The 15,584-nt window shown below is 38.2% G+C and overlaps 1 protein-coding gene across 1 annotated transcript; it reads right to left on the reverse strand.

Moving 5' to 3' along the window:
- Positions 1-6,591: 6,591 nt before the first annotated feature.
- Positions 6,592-15,380, reverse strand: MUC7 (mucin 7, secreted). Its single transcript, XM_016951614.4, has 2 exons — positions 15,318-15,380; positions 6,592-8,602 (listed from the first exon to the last, which is right to left on the reverse strand). Exons 1-2 carry the CDS (start codon positions 15,369-15,371, stop codon positions 7,592-7,594), a joined length of 1,065 nt encoding a protein of 354 aa, XP_016807103.1. The 5' UTR covers positions 15,372-15,380; the 3' UTR covers positions 6,592-7,591.
- Between the last annotated feature and the right edge of the window lie 204 nt (positions 15,381-15,584).

Consider the following 15,584-nt stretch of genomic DNA (forward strand, 5'->3'; position numbering starts at 1 on the left):
CTACATTAGGTATTTGTCCTAATGCTATCCCTCCTCTTGCCCTCCACCCCCTGACAGACCCCAGTGTGTGATGTTCCCCTCCCTGTGTCCACGTGTTCTCATTATTCAACTCCCACTTATGAGTGAGAACATGCGGTGTTTGGTTTTGTCTTCTTATGTAGAGGTCAAAATGTTGGTGAAGTTCGATGGTGGCCAGTGGCTGTATTATGTTAAGGGACATACTATTTGTTATAGTCTTCAGTGTTTGTTGGCAATAGGAGAAAGTTTTGTTGGAAGGGAAGATCGTTTATAGAGTTATAATCTTTATCCACACAAGGAAATAGCAGTTACGATGTTTGGCAGCAGATCTTCTCGTATCTATTCATTGCTGAGGAACAGTGATTTTTTTGAGTCATGATTTCCCAGTGAGTTTCATGTGCTGGGATTAAGCTATGTAAATTCTTTTGGGTCATTGGATTCCCATTGCCATTAGCACTAAGATGCCCAATTCTTTATTAAAACTTTATACTCATAATATGTAATTTACCTGCCAGGCAGTTAGGGACTCATGCAAATATTTACTAAGTCTTTCAAAAGCATACCTAATTAGTTCCATGTGCTATGAAAAGGAAAGTTGTAAAAGACATTGGCTCAATATTCAACCCCATTTTCAAACCCATTTTTAGTTCCTAGGGACACAGCTAATCTGAATTTCCTACCATCCTTGTATCTAGGGCCTCGTGTCTAGTTGTGGCCAATGGAATATGATCAGAAAAAAATGTATGACACTTCTAAGCTTGGCCACTATAAATTGTACCCCACTTGCTGTTTCCTATCTTTGAGCAAAACATGAAGGAGTAAAGAAGTCAAGCATGAAGATATTTGGCTGAAGGGAGTTTCAGGCAAAGAGGACAGTCATGCACAGACCCAGAGGTCAGCGAGTGCATAGTTTGAAGAACAACAAGGAGATCAGAAAGGCTCAGAAGATTTTCTCTTCCTATCTTTGCTCGAACATCATCTTCTCAGCGAGGCGTATCTTCACACTCTGTTTAGAATTGCAGCATGTTCTCCTTGCTGATGTAAACTCATTACCTTTGACATATGACCCAAAAGACATCCACATTCTGATCTTCAGAACCCATGAATATGTCAAATTACGTGATACAAAGGTAATTAAGGTTACAGATTAAATTAAGGTTTTTTTTAATAGTCTGACTTTAAAATTGAGCTATTATTTTGGATCACCTGGTGGGCATAATATAATCACAAGTATACACAATATAATCACGAGTATAATCTTTAATGTGGAAATAGCCGTAAAAAATAAAAAGTAGAAGAGAGAGGCAGAAGAGAGTCACAGGGAGATGTGATAATGGAAGAAAAGCACAGTATTGCTGGCTTTAAGATGGAGAAAACAGCCTCTAGAAGTTGGAAAAGGTGAGGAATAAATCTTCCCTAGAAGCTCCAGAAAGGACCTCAGCCCTGCCAAAACCTTGATTTTAGCCCAGTGAGACCTGTGTGGAAGGTCTAACCTACAAAACTATAAAGAATAAATTTGTGTTGTTTTCAGCCACTATGTTTGTGGTAATTTGTTGCAGCAGTAATAGAAAACTAATACAATATACTGCCTATGACTTACATCGTTATTGTGTTTATTGTTGTCAGCTTTTTCAACTAAAATTTATTTTTAATAAGTAGTGTATTTACATGGTTCAAAATACAAAACTATCCACAAGGGTATAAACACAGAAGTCTAGTTTCTGCAATGCCCCTGTCTCATTTCTCTTTTAGGTAACTATGTAAATTAGGTATTTGTTTATCCATATTGTGATGCTTACTGTTAGGTATTAACTGGACTCGATTGAAGGATTCCTAGATGGTTGGTGAAGCATTGTGATACAGACTTTCCATTCCTTAGCTCAGCTAGGTCCGAGTTCTTGTCTCACAACCAGGAACAATTAGGTGCATGGACACTGGAGAGTGAGTGGAGGAGAATTTATTAAGCCAAAGGAAAGCTCTCACTTCTGCCAGAACTACCATTGTGGACCTACTGAATATCTTAGCCTCAGTCATGGTATTCCACACCATATTGATTCTGACCAAGGAACTTGCTTTACAGCCAAAGAGGTGCAGCAATAGGCTCATGCTTGTGGAAGTCACTGGTCTTAACAATATTCCACATCATCTTGAAGTAGCTGGCTTGATAGATCAGTGAAATGGCTTTTTGAAGTTGCAGTTACAGTGCCAGGTAGGTGTCAGTACTTTGCACAGTTGGGCCAGAGTTCTCCAGAAGGCTGTAGTGCTCTGAATCAGCATCCAATATATGACACTGTTTCTCCCATAGTTAGGATTCACAGGTTCAGCAATCAAGGGGTGGAAATGGGAGTGGCACCACTCACCATCAACCCTAGTGATCTGCTAGCAAAATTTTTGCTTCCTGTTCCCATGAGATTATATTTTGCTGGCCTAGAGGTCTTAGTTTCAGAGGAAGGAATTCTTTACTGGGAGACACAACAATAATTCCAAAGAATTGGAAAGTAAGACTGCCACTGGCTGCTTTAAGCACCTAGTGCCTCCAAGTCAATAGATTAAAAAGGGAGTTAAGACATTGATTGGGGTGATTGATCTGGACTACTAAGGGGAAGTTGGATTGCTACTCCACAATGGAGGTAAGGAAGTTTATGTTTGGAATACAAGAGATCCTTAGGGTAGCCTCTTAGTATTATGTCCTGTGATTAAGGTCAATGAGAAATTGACCTCAATCCAACCCAATCCAACAACAACCCAATCCAGACAGGACTATGAATGATCCAGACCCTTCAGGAAGGAAAGTTTGGGTCACCCCACAGGGAAAGATTTCATCCATAGTTGGTATTTATTACTACCTTCTTCTACTACCCATTCTTTATTCTCTTTGACTTACCAGGAAAACAAAGAAAATAAAGAATGGGTAGTAGTAAATATCAGCTATGACCACATGATCAGTTGCAGAAATGAGAACTGTAATTGTTGTAAGCATTTCCTCCCTATTTTGTTAAGAATATGTTTGTGCATCTCTATAATATATATATACACATATGTATATATATACATATATTAAACAAATATTTTTATTTTCTTTCCTCTGTTATTCCTTTAACATGTAACCTAAGATTGATGGAACTTTGGGTGAGTATTTAAGTATTTTTAATATTACATCATAGTATGTAAGCTATGGGATGTTAAGTTACCAGAAAAGGAGTAAACATCACTGAAGAACTTTACTTCCTCTTTTGAGGACAGGATAAGCGCATTTTTGGTAGTATGCAGGGTAGTTGTATTATGTTAGGCAGAATTATGACCTTGTTGTTGGTTTTATTTGGAAATTGTTTGGTCTAAGGAGATGCATATGGATGCCAAGCTGACCAGCAGTGGACTTGTGACAGTTAATATTAGGTGTCAAATTGACTGGATGGAGGGATGCCTAGACGGCTGGTGAAGTATTGTTTCTGGGTGTGTCTGTGAAGGTGTTTTCAGAGGAGATTAATATATGAGTCAGTGGACTGAGAGAGAAAGACCCATCCTCAATGTGGGTGGTCGATATCCAAACAGTTGGGAGCCCAACTGGAACAAAGCAGGTGGAAGAAGGATACTCAGCTCGCCTTTGCTTCATCTCTTTCTTCTGCCCTGGGAAGTCTTCTTCTCCTCCTGCAGACTCTAGAGTCTTTGGCTCTTGGACTCTGGGACTTGCACCAGTGGTATCCTGAGTGCTTTCAGGCCTTCATTCTCAGACTGGGGGTTGCAATGATGGCTTTCCCCAGCTGAAGCCTTTGAACTTGGACTAAGCCACATTACTGCCTCCTCTGGTTCTCCAGCTTGCAGACAGCCTGTCCTGGGACTTCACCTTTGTGATTGTTGAGCCAATTTTTCTCTAATAAATTCCTTTCATATACATATTCTATTGATTCTGGTTCTCTAGAGAACCCTAATATATATACATATGTATATATGTATATTTATATAACATTTATACTATATATAGTATTATATATAGTTTTTTTTTAAAATAAGCAAATACGCATACACTTGTTTATTTTGCCCACTCTCATATACAAAATGTAGTATACTTTATATATTATTCTGCATCTTGTTTTTTTTTTTTAAATACCTTTCTTATATATCTTGATCTCTCCATGTGAGAACACAGGCTTTCCTGATTCATTTTCATAGCTTGTATCACATTTTGTCATGTAGAATTACCATGTTTTATTCAACCAGATCCCTATATCTGGACACATAGATTTTTCTTATTCTTTTGACATTATTAAATGCCACAATGGATACGTTTTTATATATATATATATGTATATATATATCTTTTTGTACTTGTGCAGGTATATCTGTAGGATAGATTTCTAGAAATGGTATTGCTGAGTAATAGAGTAAATATAGCTGAGATCTTAAAAGATATTATCAGATTTTGCTCTCTAGGTTCCATTTTTAATTTCCACAAGTGAAGTATAAGAGGGCCTGTTTTCCCCAGCCTCACCCACAAAAGGTGTCTTTTTTTGAATTTATGCCCATGTATTAGATGAGAAATAGTATCTCAGTGTAGTTTTAATGTTCATTTCTATTACTGTAAATTAAGTTTAGCAGCTTTTCATATACTTGGGACTGTATTATTATTATCATTTTTTTCTGTGAGTAGTCTGCTCACATCATTGTCATTTTTTACACTGACCTGTTTTTCTTCTCCATTCATAGGACCTTTTTGTGTTTTATTGAGAAATTAACCTTTTGTCTGTGATACAAACAAAAAAGTGCTTTTTTCCTAGTTTGTTATTTGCTCTTTATTTTTCTAACATTTTTATCCACATAAAAGATATAGAATTTTGTGCAAAGTAATCAATGTTTCTTCCTTTGGCTTTAGGCTGTAGGGTTATATTTAGAAAGGACTTCCTTATTTTAGGGTTATAAAAGAATTCATCCATGTTTCTTCCTAGTACTTAAGTTTGGAAAATTTATAATTTTGATCAATTTGGTGTGTATCTTTCTCCAAAAGGCTCTCAAATTTTTTCCAAGAAAATTTATTAAAATGCCCCGTATTACCTCTGATTTAATTATTATATTAGGGTTCTTTAGAGGGACAGAACTAATAGGATAGATGTATATGTGAAGGGGAGGTTATTAAGGAGTATTGACTCACACGATCAAAAGGTGAAGTCCCACAATAGGCCATATGCAAGCTGAGGAGCAAGGAAGCCGCTTCAAGTCCCAAAACCTAAAAAATAGGGTAGCTGACAGTGTAGCCTTCAGTCTGTGGCTGAAGGCCTGAGAGCCCCTGACAAACCACTGGTGTAAGTCCAAGAACTTAAAAGCTGAAGAACTTGGAGTCTGATGTTCGAGGGCAGGAAGCATCCAGCATGGGAGACAGATGAAGGCTGGAAAACTCAGCAAGTTGACACTCAATATTAACCACCACAAGTATGTACTGAAATTATGTGTATACATCTGGGTCTATTTATGAATTTTTATGGGTTCCATCCTGTTATTTTTTGGTAGTTGTTGTAACACATGGGAATATTTTAATTTTACTTTAATAGTCACATATTAATATCTTTATGTGATACCCTGAGTTTCCTCTTCCTTAAGGCAGTTTTATTGGTTTCCTACTATGAGAAAAAAAAATTAACCTGTAGCATCTTCTTCCTTTTACTTTCTCTTTATACACCATCCAGTGTTAGTCCACAATGTCATATTTCTTAACACTTATTTTGTTTGCTTACATATACTTAAGTTTTTACGACTTGATTTGTCAGTTTTAAGTGGTATCTTGTCTCTCAGCTTTTATCAATAAGGCAGTCAGTGAATTTATTCTACTTTCTATTATTTTTCCCCATTCTCCTTGGAAACTAAGCAGTTTACTGGGGAGTAATTGCATATGAAAATAGGGGGATGAGGGAGAAGTGGGCAGGGAAAGCTTTCACATTATGATGCAGATCAGATACTCGTGAGAGGAAAGAGAGGAAGAAAGCAAGATTAGGAGGGAAAGCCTCAGTCCATGATGTAGATATGATAAAGCCTTGGCTCAAAGGGAAGATCTGAAGCAAAGATTGCCTGTTGCAGGAGTTCTATTTTGGGCAGAAATGGCCAGATTCCAGTACTCCTGCAGTGATCAGTCATGGACTGGTCTATACAGAGCTACCAAAATGAGCCTAGATGGACAGAGTAAAGTGAGGGAGATGGGGTCTTTAACTGTCAGACCGAGAAGCATAGGGCAAACAGATAATTTGGATTGGAAACATATATTAAGAAGTAAGATTAAGTTAATTTAAGTAAATTAATCATTTTGAAAAATAAAGAAAATTAATGTTTAGAGATAGAGTGCCCTACCCAAGTCACTTGACTGATTAGTGGCAGAGCTGACAAAAATGTAAATTTTCATCTGGGTCTCTTTTCACCAGTCTCAGAGTCTAAGAAAGGCAAGAAACTTCCAGATACACACAATGAATATAAATTGCCGTTTGAAATCTTTATTAGTTAGCAAAAAAATCTAACATAATCATCAGAGTTTTAAGTAGTAGTGACAGAAGATAAAAATGCCTCCATATCCCAAATTAACATCTCCGTATACCAAGTAGCTAATTTTTATTCTTTTACAACTAAAGTCAGGGTTTTTATTTTCAGAGACAATTCTGCAAACTTGACATTAAAGCAGTAGTTTGGCATGGTTTAAAATACATTCAAATGTATACTAAATGTTTTAGAAAATATTCCATTGTTGAATACATTTCACATGGAATTTATGTGAATTAATTGAATTGATAGTGAAATACTATGAACACCATGTGAACATACACAAACATATTCTTGTTGTTCACAGAGGCTAGAATCAGGAACATTAGATCGAAATTAACTTAGACACAACACAATAAATGTCAACCTTGCAGTTTAAACAATTATATACACTAAGAAAAATAGTGCCAGTCTTGGTTCGTGCTTGGCTGCCAGACTTTATTGTCATTCACTTCTAATCCTCACTTCAAATCAACTTTCCTCTTTCTTGGCTCATATTTGTGAAATAAAATTTTATTTAAAATTGAAGATAATTATCTAAAGGGTTTTGTCATTAATCAATACAATGACAGGTCTATCAATATATTTAGATAGATACATGTTTCTATCTACAGATATTTAGATGTCTTTGTTCATCTGGAGAGTTCCAATTTTACCCCTTTATGTTTATAGGATTAGATGGTTCAGGTGGGATTTTGATGGGGGTACAAGGTAGTGGTTTTGTAGTTTCTAACATTCAGGGAAAAGTAAATGGCTGATGGCCCATACAATATTCTCTCTTTATCTAAGGACTTTCTCTGCCCTCAGTAGGCTATCTCTGTAGGATCCAAAGAGTTATTTTGAACCCCAGACCTGCATCTGGCTTGTGGGATAGAGGCATTTTGTCTTGTTAATAGGTCTTGTGGTGGTGAATAATTAGATTGAAAGATTAATGATAGTGCTTTAAATCTGAGTAATATAATTTCATGTTGGGATTGGTGCTAAAAGTAAAGATGGTAGTTCTGCACTCATGAATCACATCTTATAAATGACAGAACACTTTACAACATATAATATACTATTGCTCCACCATGTCTTCAATAATTCTGTTTAGTAGATTCTTCATATATAAAAGAAATCGAGAAATTTTATTTTGGCCAGGAGCTGAAGTTGGTTGTTTAGTAGTAGTAGTTTGAGTAGTGACCAAAGTAGTAGTTTGGTGTGTGGGTGCAGCTGAAGTTTCAGAAGTGTCAGGTGCAAGAGTAGTTGGGGAAGAATTAGGTGTGGTAATTGGGGCAGCTGTGGTCTCTTGTGGAGCTGGGGAAGACGGTGGAGCTGGTGTAGTTGCAGAAGGTGTGGGTGGGGCAGCTGTGGTCTCTGGTGGAGCTGAGGCAGATGGTGGGTCTAGGGTAGTTGCAGAAGGTGTGGGTGGGACAGCTGTGGTCTCTGGTGGAGCTGAGGAAGATGGTGGAGCTGGTGTAGTTGCAGAAGGTGTGGGTGGGGCAGCTGTGGTCTCTGGTGGAGCTGAGGAAGATGGTGGAGCTTGTGTAGTTGCAGAAGGTGTGGGTGGGGCAGCTGTGGTCTCTGGTGGAGCTGAGGAAGATGGTGGAGCTGGTGTAGTTGCAGAAGGTGTGGGTGGGGCAGCTGTGGTGTCTTGTGGAGCTGGGGAATTCACTGGTGTTAATGTAGCTACAGAAGAGCTTGTGTTAACATTTTCTCTTGAAGATATGGTGGTGGCATTCTGGGGAAGAAAAGTCACATTTGGAAGGGTAGTAATTTTGGTGGAAGCTGATGGAAAAGTCACAGATGGAATTTGGGTTGTAGCCACTAAGGTAGGGTTGACCACAGTGCTATTTTTATCTGGATGTTTAGGTGGCTGGTGAGGATTTGGGAATTTGGGGGGGTTATTAGGTGAAGGTGGAAGCTTAGGCCTACAGCGTTTGTGCAGACATTTATAGGACTTTCTAATGAACGGCTTCTGGTGAGCTAGCAGTCCAGGATAATGTGGTAATTCAAAGTGAGATTTGGGTGATTGGTGATGATGCCTTCTGTGACGTAGTTCGTGATCCCTTTCTCGACCTTCACTGAACTGCAGAAAAGAAAGAAAATGTAAGAAATGAAAAAAGTATCCATTTATCAATCAGGTGATCACTGCTGACCATGAGATGAGCGGTATTTGTGGAATGCTGGGATTAGAAACCAGAGTACATTATTGAGTCAAGTGATTATCTTCCTAATTTCACCAAGTTTCAAGAAAGAATTGCTACTAGAGAGTTTTCTTTTGTCAAATGTCTACTCTCTAGGTAGCTGGGATGAATATATTCCTGTGGGTTCTAGCTTGAATGCTTAGCTGGATACGAACTTTTGTGCTTACAGTTCCTCTCTTCTTCCTCTGGTGGAAAATGGTCAAGTTACTGCCTGAGGTCCCAGCACAAAAGCTTCCTGCTTGCTCAGCCTGTTCACAAAACTTTAGTCAAAGACATTCAACTGAGATCCAGGAGCCCTTTCTGGATTACACCCCTCATATCTACCATCATCAAAATACGAAACAGCCAAACAACAACAAAGCCCCAACAAACAAAATATCCCACCCCAGCTTCATGTTCTCCATATTTCAGGAAACAGTTTTAGCCTTTATAAATTGGAGAAACAACTTTGGTCATTACCTTTTAACTTTATTGTTTAAAAAATTAGAATTACAGAATTCATGATTCAGGGGGTTCATGAATCATCTGATTTTTAGAGAAAATTTGCATGTTTATGCATTTTGTCTGGATAGAGCACCAATGGTTTTCATGATTTCTGAGAGGTGTTTACATCTGAAAAGAACACTGATCCAGTCCAACTGTACATCTGATACTTGATCTTTTATCAATACACTTGCTGAAAGGCTTTCTAGTCTATGCATCTAACCTCTTCTGATTAGGAACTCACTACTGTAATTCCTAAGGCAGCCTGGTAGAGAGTTCTTGACACTGAATGTAGGTTTGTTTTTTGGGATTTTCATTCTTAACTGAGTAGAATTTTCTTCATGAAGATTTCCATCCTTTGGTCCTAATTTTGTTTTGGCAGATTTACAGAAGATCCAGAAGTCCTTCAAAATTTGAAAATAACTTCTATGCCATGTGGGTCATCATTTTGCAAGATGAATATTTTTATTTCCTTTAGCCATTGCTGACATTATTTGAGTTAGAGTACCATCACTGTTTCAGTTTCTTATCTGTAAACATACTTCATGCCTTTTATATCCCTCTTCCCTGTATTCAATCTCATACTACATTTTTTAGTGATCAGTTATATTCAATTGGAGAAAAGAAATATAACAGGATAAATGAGAACATCCCAAACAAGGATAGGTTACGTTTTCTTCCTAATGATGTTCACAGAAGCCCTTTTTAGATGACCAAATGGGTAAATCATTCCAGTCGCAAGTTATAAAGCTTTCTTTGGACACAAAGTTTAGTGCAGATGAAGTGACAACTTCTGAGAGACTAGCTGAGTTGTTTAACTAAGATAACTTCCTCAGAGACTAATATATCCAACCTCAAAAATAGCTTCTAGGTACTGGGCTTTCAGAGGTGAATGAAACAGGGACCATCGTGAGGCTCATGTGATTGAGGGAATGAACCACATAACTATTTCAAAGCAAAGAGGTCATAGAATTAGATTTTGGATCTGGAATTTAATTTAATCCAAATCATTTCATAAATGAATAAACTGAGATCCAGGCATATTAAGTGACTTGCCCAAAGTCATTCAATTATTCAATGCCAGACACAGGACAGACTAAAACCTCCACTGCTGGTCTGTTGCAGTGTGTTTCAAATATGTTCCTCTAAGACCTGGACATTCTCCACAACATCCGTCAATACAAGAAAGTATTATTTGTTTAGAAAATTAAATTGTCCAGGAAATTTTAATTCACAACTGAGAACAACCAATAGCTAACATAATGGCTTCTGATACTCACATGACTTTGGTATTTTTCCATAAATCTCTCTTAAAAGGGCATAGGTTTTCAGAATCGGTAACACTGACTCCAGGAATCTCTGAGGAGATCCTTTCCATTACAGGGGTAGTTGTTTTCTCATATAAAATAGAACAGGTCATATTGTTCAAACAGATCTTTCCCTGGAGATTGAATATGCAATCCACATAATTAAGGACCTGCTCTGACTGAAGCAGGATTGAGGGCCTCACATTCCATGATCTCGGTCTTTCCCTTTCCAGATGGTCTCTGAGGATGTTGCAAAGAATGTCCAGATCTTACAGGAACATGTATGAAACATGCTGCAACAGACCAGCAGTGGAGGTTTGGCTCTGTCCTGTGTCTGCCACTGAATAGCTGAGTGACTTTGGTCAAGTCACTTAATGTGCCTGGATGTCGGCTTATTCATTTATAAAATGATTTGGATTAAATTAAATTCCAGATCCAAAGTCTAATTTTATTTGCTTTGAAATAGTTATGTGGTTCATTCCCTTAATCACATGAGCCTCACGAAGGCCCCTCTTTGATTCACCTCTGTAAGTCCAATACCTAAAACTATGCCTGGCATATGGCAGGTACTCATTAGCTATTAATTGAATGAGTAAATGCATGGAAATGATAACAATAACTAATTTGTTATTGAATAAAGTATTAACATTTAAAAGTGTTTATTCATATGTAAAATAATTTCAGCTATTTTACTTTAGGTGACCAAAATAATACCTACCACATTTTTGTATGAAGGCAAATTGATTAAAATCCTATTAATTTTAATGTTAGCTTGGCCTGGAACATGTATCAAATGACCAGTTTGTTTGATTTACTTAATATATTGATTAGTTATTATGATTGGCAGTTACAGGTGGTTATAACAGAAATTGTAGACTAGAGTTGGATTTAGAGAAGTCTGAGAGAGGAAGGAGTTGAAAATGCATGCCTCTGAAGTTTGAGTTTAGGTGACTGAAGTATGGAGGTCCTTATAATAAATATAGATATGCCAGGGAGGGTGTATTAAAGATAGCAACCCTGCCTGCCTGTTCACATTCATTATTTATTTTTATTAAAAAAGTCTTCATATAACACTTACTTTATGTTAGGCCCTATTCTGAGTGGTTTACAAATACAAATTTATTTAATTTCTTAGTAATATCATAAGGTGGGTACGGTTATTATCTTCATTATATGGATGGGAAAACTGAGTCTCAGACTAAGTAACTTTTAGGAGAATGTTTCTCCATTTGCAAACTGTACTTTTGAGAGCAGAGAAGAGGGAGAAGACGTGAGGAACAAGGATAGAGTAGGCTGGAGTCAAGGGAAGGAGAAGGAGAGACACATGGCACTTGCAGCAAGAAAGGAGGGTATGAGAAAGCAGAAGACTCCTAAAATAACTAGAGGAATGCCAAATTCTCTGAGGAAGGAAGAGGAGGAGAAAATTAGTCAGAAAGGAAGAGAATTAGAAGACAGCAAGGCCAAGATTACATTTTTTACTTTTGTATTTTGAGACAGAGTCTCACTCTGTCACCCAGTTGGAGTGCAGTGGCATGATCTCAGCTCACTGCAACCTCCGTCTCCTGGGTTCAAGGGATTCTCCTGCCTCAGCCTCCCTAGAAGCTGGAATTACAGGTGTGTACTGCATGCCTGGCTAATTTTTGTATTCTTAGTAGAGATGGGGGTTTCACCATGTTGGCCAGGCTGGTCTTGAACTCCTGACCTCAGGTGATCTTCCTGCCGCGGCCTCTGAAAGTGCTGGAATTACAGGTGTGAGCCACGGCACCCGGCCCAAGATTACATTTAATTGAAATTAGAAAGCACAATTCATTTCTTCATTTGCTACCAGCTTATTTTTATGACCATTTGAAAATCTGTGATCCTTTTTTAAAGAGAATGAAAGCATTATGCTAAATAATGCTATAGTTGACAGAGCTCTTCATCTGACTCCAGAATACATCCCTTCAAGTCTTTCTTTGGGACATCTGGAAGAGAGAAGCCAGACTATCTGCTCCCTGAAATCACTCCACAAAAGCAGGTTGTTGCTAGAGCTCCAGGACTGACCTTTTCTGGCTGTGGGTTGTTGCTAATCTCCGGTACATTCCTGTATTTTCTTTTCTTTTTATTTTTTTTGAGACGGAGTCTCGCTCTGTCACCCAGGCTGAAGTGCAGTGGCACGATCTTGGCTCACTGCAACCTCTGCCTCCCAAGTTCAAGTGATTCTCCTCCATCAGCCTCCCAAGTAGCTGGAATTACAGGTGTGGGCCACCACGCCCAGCTAATTTTTGTATTTTTAGTAGAGACGATGTTTCACCATGTTGGCCAGGCTGGTCTCGAACTCCTGACCTCACATTCCTGTATTTTCTAAGGATCAGGTCAAGGTATTTCTGTGCTACCTTCTCATATTCAAGTTCTTTGGAAACTCTTTCTCTCACCAGGCACTTTTTTGAGATTTGGGCAGCTTGAAGAGTTTTATTTATTCTAAGCACTTGGAAGAAAGGATTCTTTAGGTGTCTGGATTTGAGGGAGTTAGGATGAAAGGCCACTTCAAAAGAACAACCCAGATTCATCATTTCACAATAACATGACTTGTGTTGATTGGAAAATTATTTCTTTCAATATAGAGGGGTTGGTAGCCAGGGATTCCTTATTAAAACTTTACTTATTAAAAAGTTAACATCACTGTGCATATTCAGAACTTAAAGCCTTATCAACTAGTATGTAAATTGAGATTACAATAATCTTGTCATAATTTTTATATCTACACTATAGTTTATAATTTATAAATTCTCATTTACCCTTCAGCAGCCCTGTGAAGCGTATAGTGTTATTATTATTTTACACATAGGGAAATTGGGGTCCTATAAATAGATTCTAAATTGCTCAAGATTCATCTGGATGGTAAACATTAGAGATGAGTTTAAGCCCACATCTTCTGAGCCCAGCTTGAACACTCTTCTAGTCACAGAAATCAGCATTAGGGTCCGGGAAAAAGCCTGATTGTTTTCTGGGGATTATTATATGGTAAGTGAGAAATATGAGAATATCCAAGAGTAAATTCCGTCCACTTCATCAGTTCTTCTGCCCCCTCTCTCTCTACTCTACTGGCGTAATATTCTGAGGCTATCCATCCTCATTCAATAAAAAAGTACATTCCACTTCTTGATTCTTATTTGAAATTTTGTCAAAATAAAATTTAATAAATACAGGTACATAGCATGAGAGAAAAATATGGTTATTATTACAGCATGTATCACCTTGTAATCACATTATATCATTATTAATTTTAATCTTCCTTTGCCAGTACACCCTAAATTTCTTAAAGATAGAAGGTCCACTTTGTAGTCTTCTCTTGATTTTGGAAGCCATCCTTTCCTGTCCCCTCTTGTGGGTCCTCCATTTTCTCTATCCATATCTAAACTTCCTACATTTTCTCCCTAGGTGAAAATGTTGTAAGGTTTCATGGCTTCAAGTATGTTTTAAATATAGACTTTACCCCTAGATTTCTTTCTGAACTCCAGACAACATATATCCACTGTTTTCTTGATATCTTGATGTAGAAGTCTAATAGCCATTTCAAATGTAACATGCCCCAAACTAGAACGTTTTTGTTCATTTCTTTCTTTTTTTTTCTTTTGAGACAAAATCTTGCTCTGTCACCCAGGCTGTAGTGCAGTGATGCAATCTCGGCTCACTGCAAACTCTGCCTCCCAGGTTCGAGCAATTCTCCTGCCTCAGCCTCCTGAGTAGCTGGGATTACAGGTGCCCACCACCACACCCAGCTAATTTTTGTATTTTTAATAGAGACGGGGTTTCACCATGTTGGCCAGGCTGGTCTTGAACTCCTGACCTCGGGTGATCCACCTGCCTTGGCCTCCGAAAGTGCTGGGACGACAGGCATGAGCCACCGCGCCCGGCCTGTTCATTTCTTTCTTTTACCACATATACAATCCAGCAGAAGATATAGTAGACTCAATCACTAAAATATATCCTAAACCCACTCTTACCTTTTAATTGCTGAAATTTAGTGCAAGTCACCATCATCTTTTATCTGGACCACTGCCATAGCTTCCTGACTAGTCTCCTTATCTGAGCTTTTGTTACCTGCTACCTATCTTCTCCTGAGAATCCTGTCATGTAACTCCCCTGGGAGTGCTTTGATCATGCTGAGACTTCCTGACAGATTTGAAACCATATTCCACACCAAGACCTAAAGGCCTTACAAATCTGGGTTTTCATCTGTGTCAGTTCTCATCACACTCACTATAAAGTTTGTGCTCTATAGATATTGGATAAATGAAACAAATTATTTCCTTATGCTCTATCTACCTACCTACCTAGTCTATCTACCTATCTATCTAGTCTATCTACCTATCTGTATATATTTTTAAGACAGGGTCTCATTTTGTCACCCAGGCTGTGGCATAGTGGTATGATTACGGCTTGCTGCAGCCTTGACTTCCCAGGCTTAAGATCCCAACCTCAGCCTCCGAGTAGTTGGGATTACAGGCACGCACCACCACACCTGGCTAATTAAATTTTTTTGTTGTTGTGGTTGTGGAGATACTGTCTCATTATGTTACTCAGGCTAGTCTTGAACTTCTCTGAGCTCAAGTGATCCTCCCTCCTAGGCTTCCCATAGTGCTGGGATTAGAGGTGTGAGCCAGTGCACCGGCCAATTATCCATATTTATAGGTTTCCTGGAAATAAAAGATGTCAAGCTTCTTGGAAATAGGGGTTACCTATTATGCTTTAAAAGTCTCAGGTAGGTACACTAAATGTTTGTTATTGATAGTTAAGGAAAAAACTTATTTGGGTGAATACTTACCGAGAAGCAAGCACTCAGTGCACAGATGCACACAAACAGCGGCAGAGTTTTCATTCTTTCTGATGTCTCCTGGGAAAAGCAGAAATGTGGCGTACTATTAGTTATGATATTATGGGAGAGGAGTGCATTTTGGTAAATCACTTATTTTTATTAGAAAGTACAGGCAAAAAGAGACCAATGGTTTCTGAAAATTATGTATACATTTTCATTCCATAGGGGTGATGCAAAATTGCTTCAGGCCTAAAATGCATTCTTTTAGAGAGGAAG

Source organism: Pan troglodytes, chromosome 3, assembly GCF_028858775.2.
Source record: "Pan troglodytes isolate AG18354 chromosome 3, NHGRI_mPanTro3-v2.0_pri, whole genome shotgun sequence".
Taxonomy (NCBI): Eukaryota; Metazoa; Chordata; class Mammalia; order Primates; family Hominidae; genus Pan; species Pan troglodytes.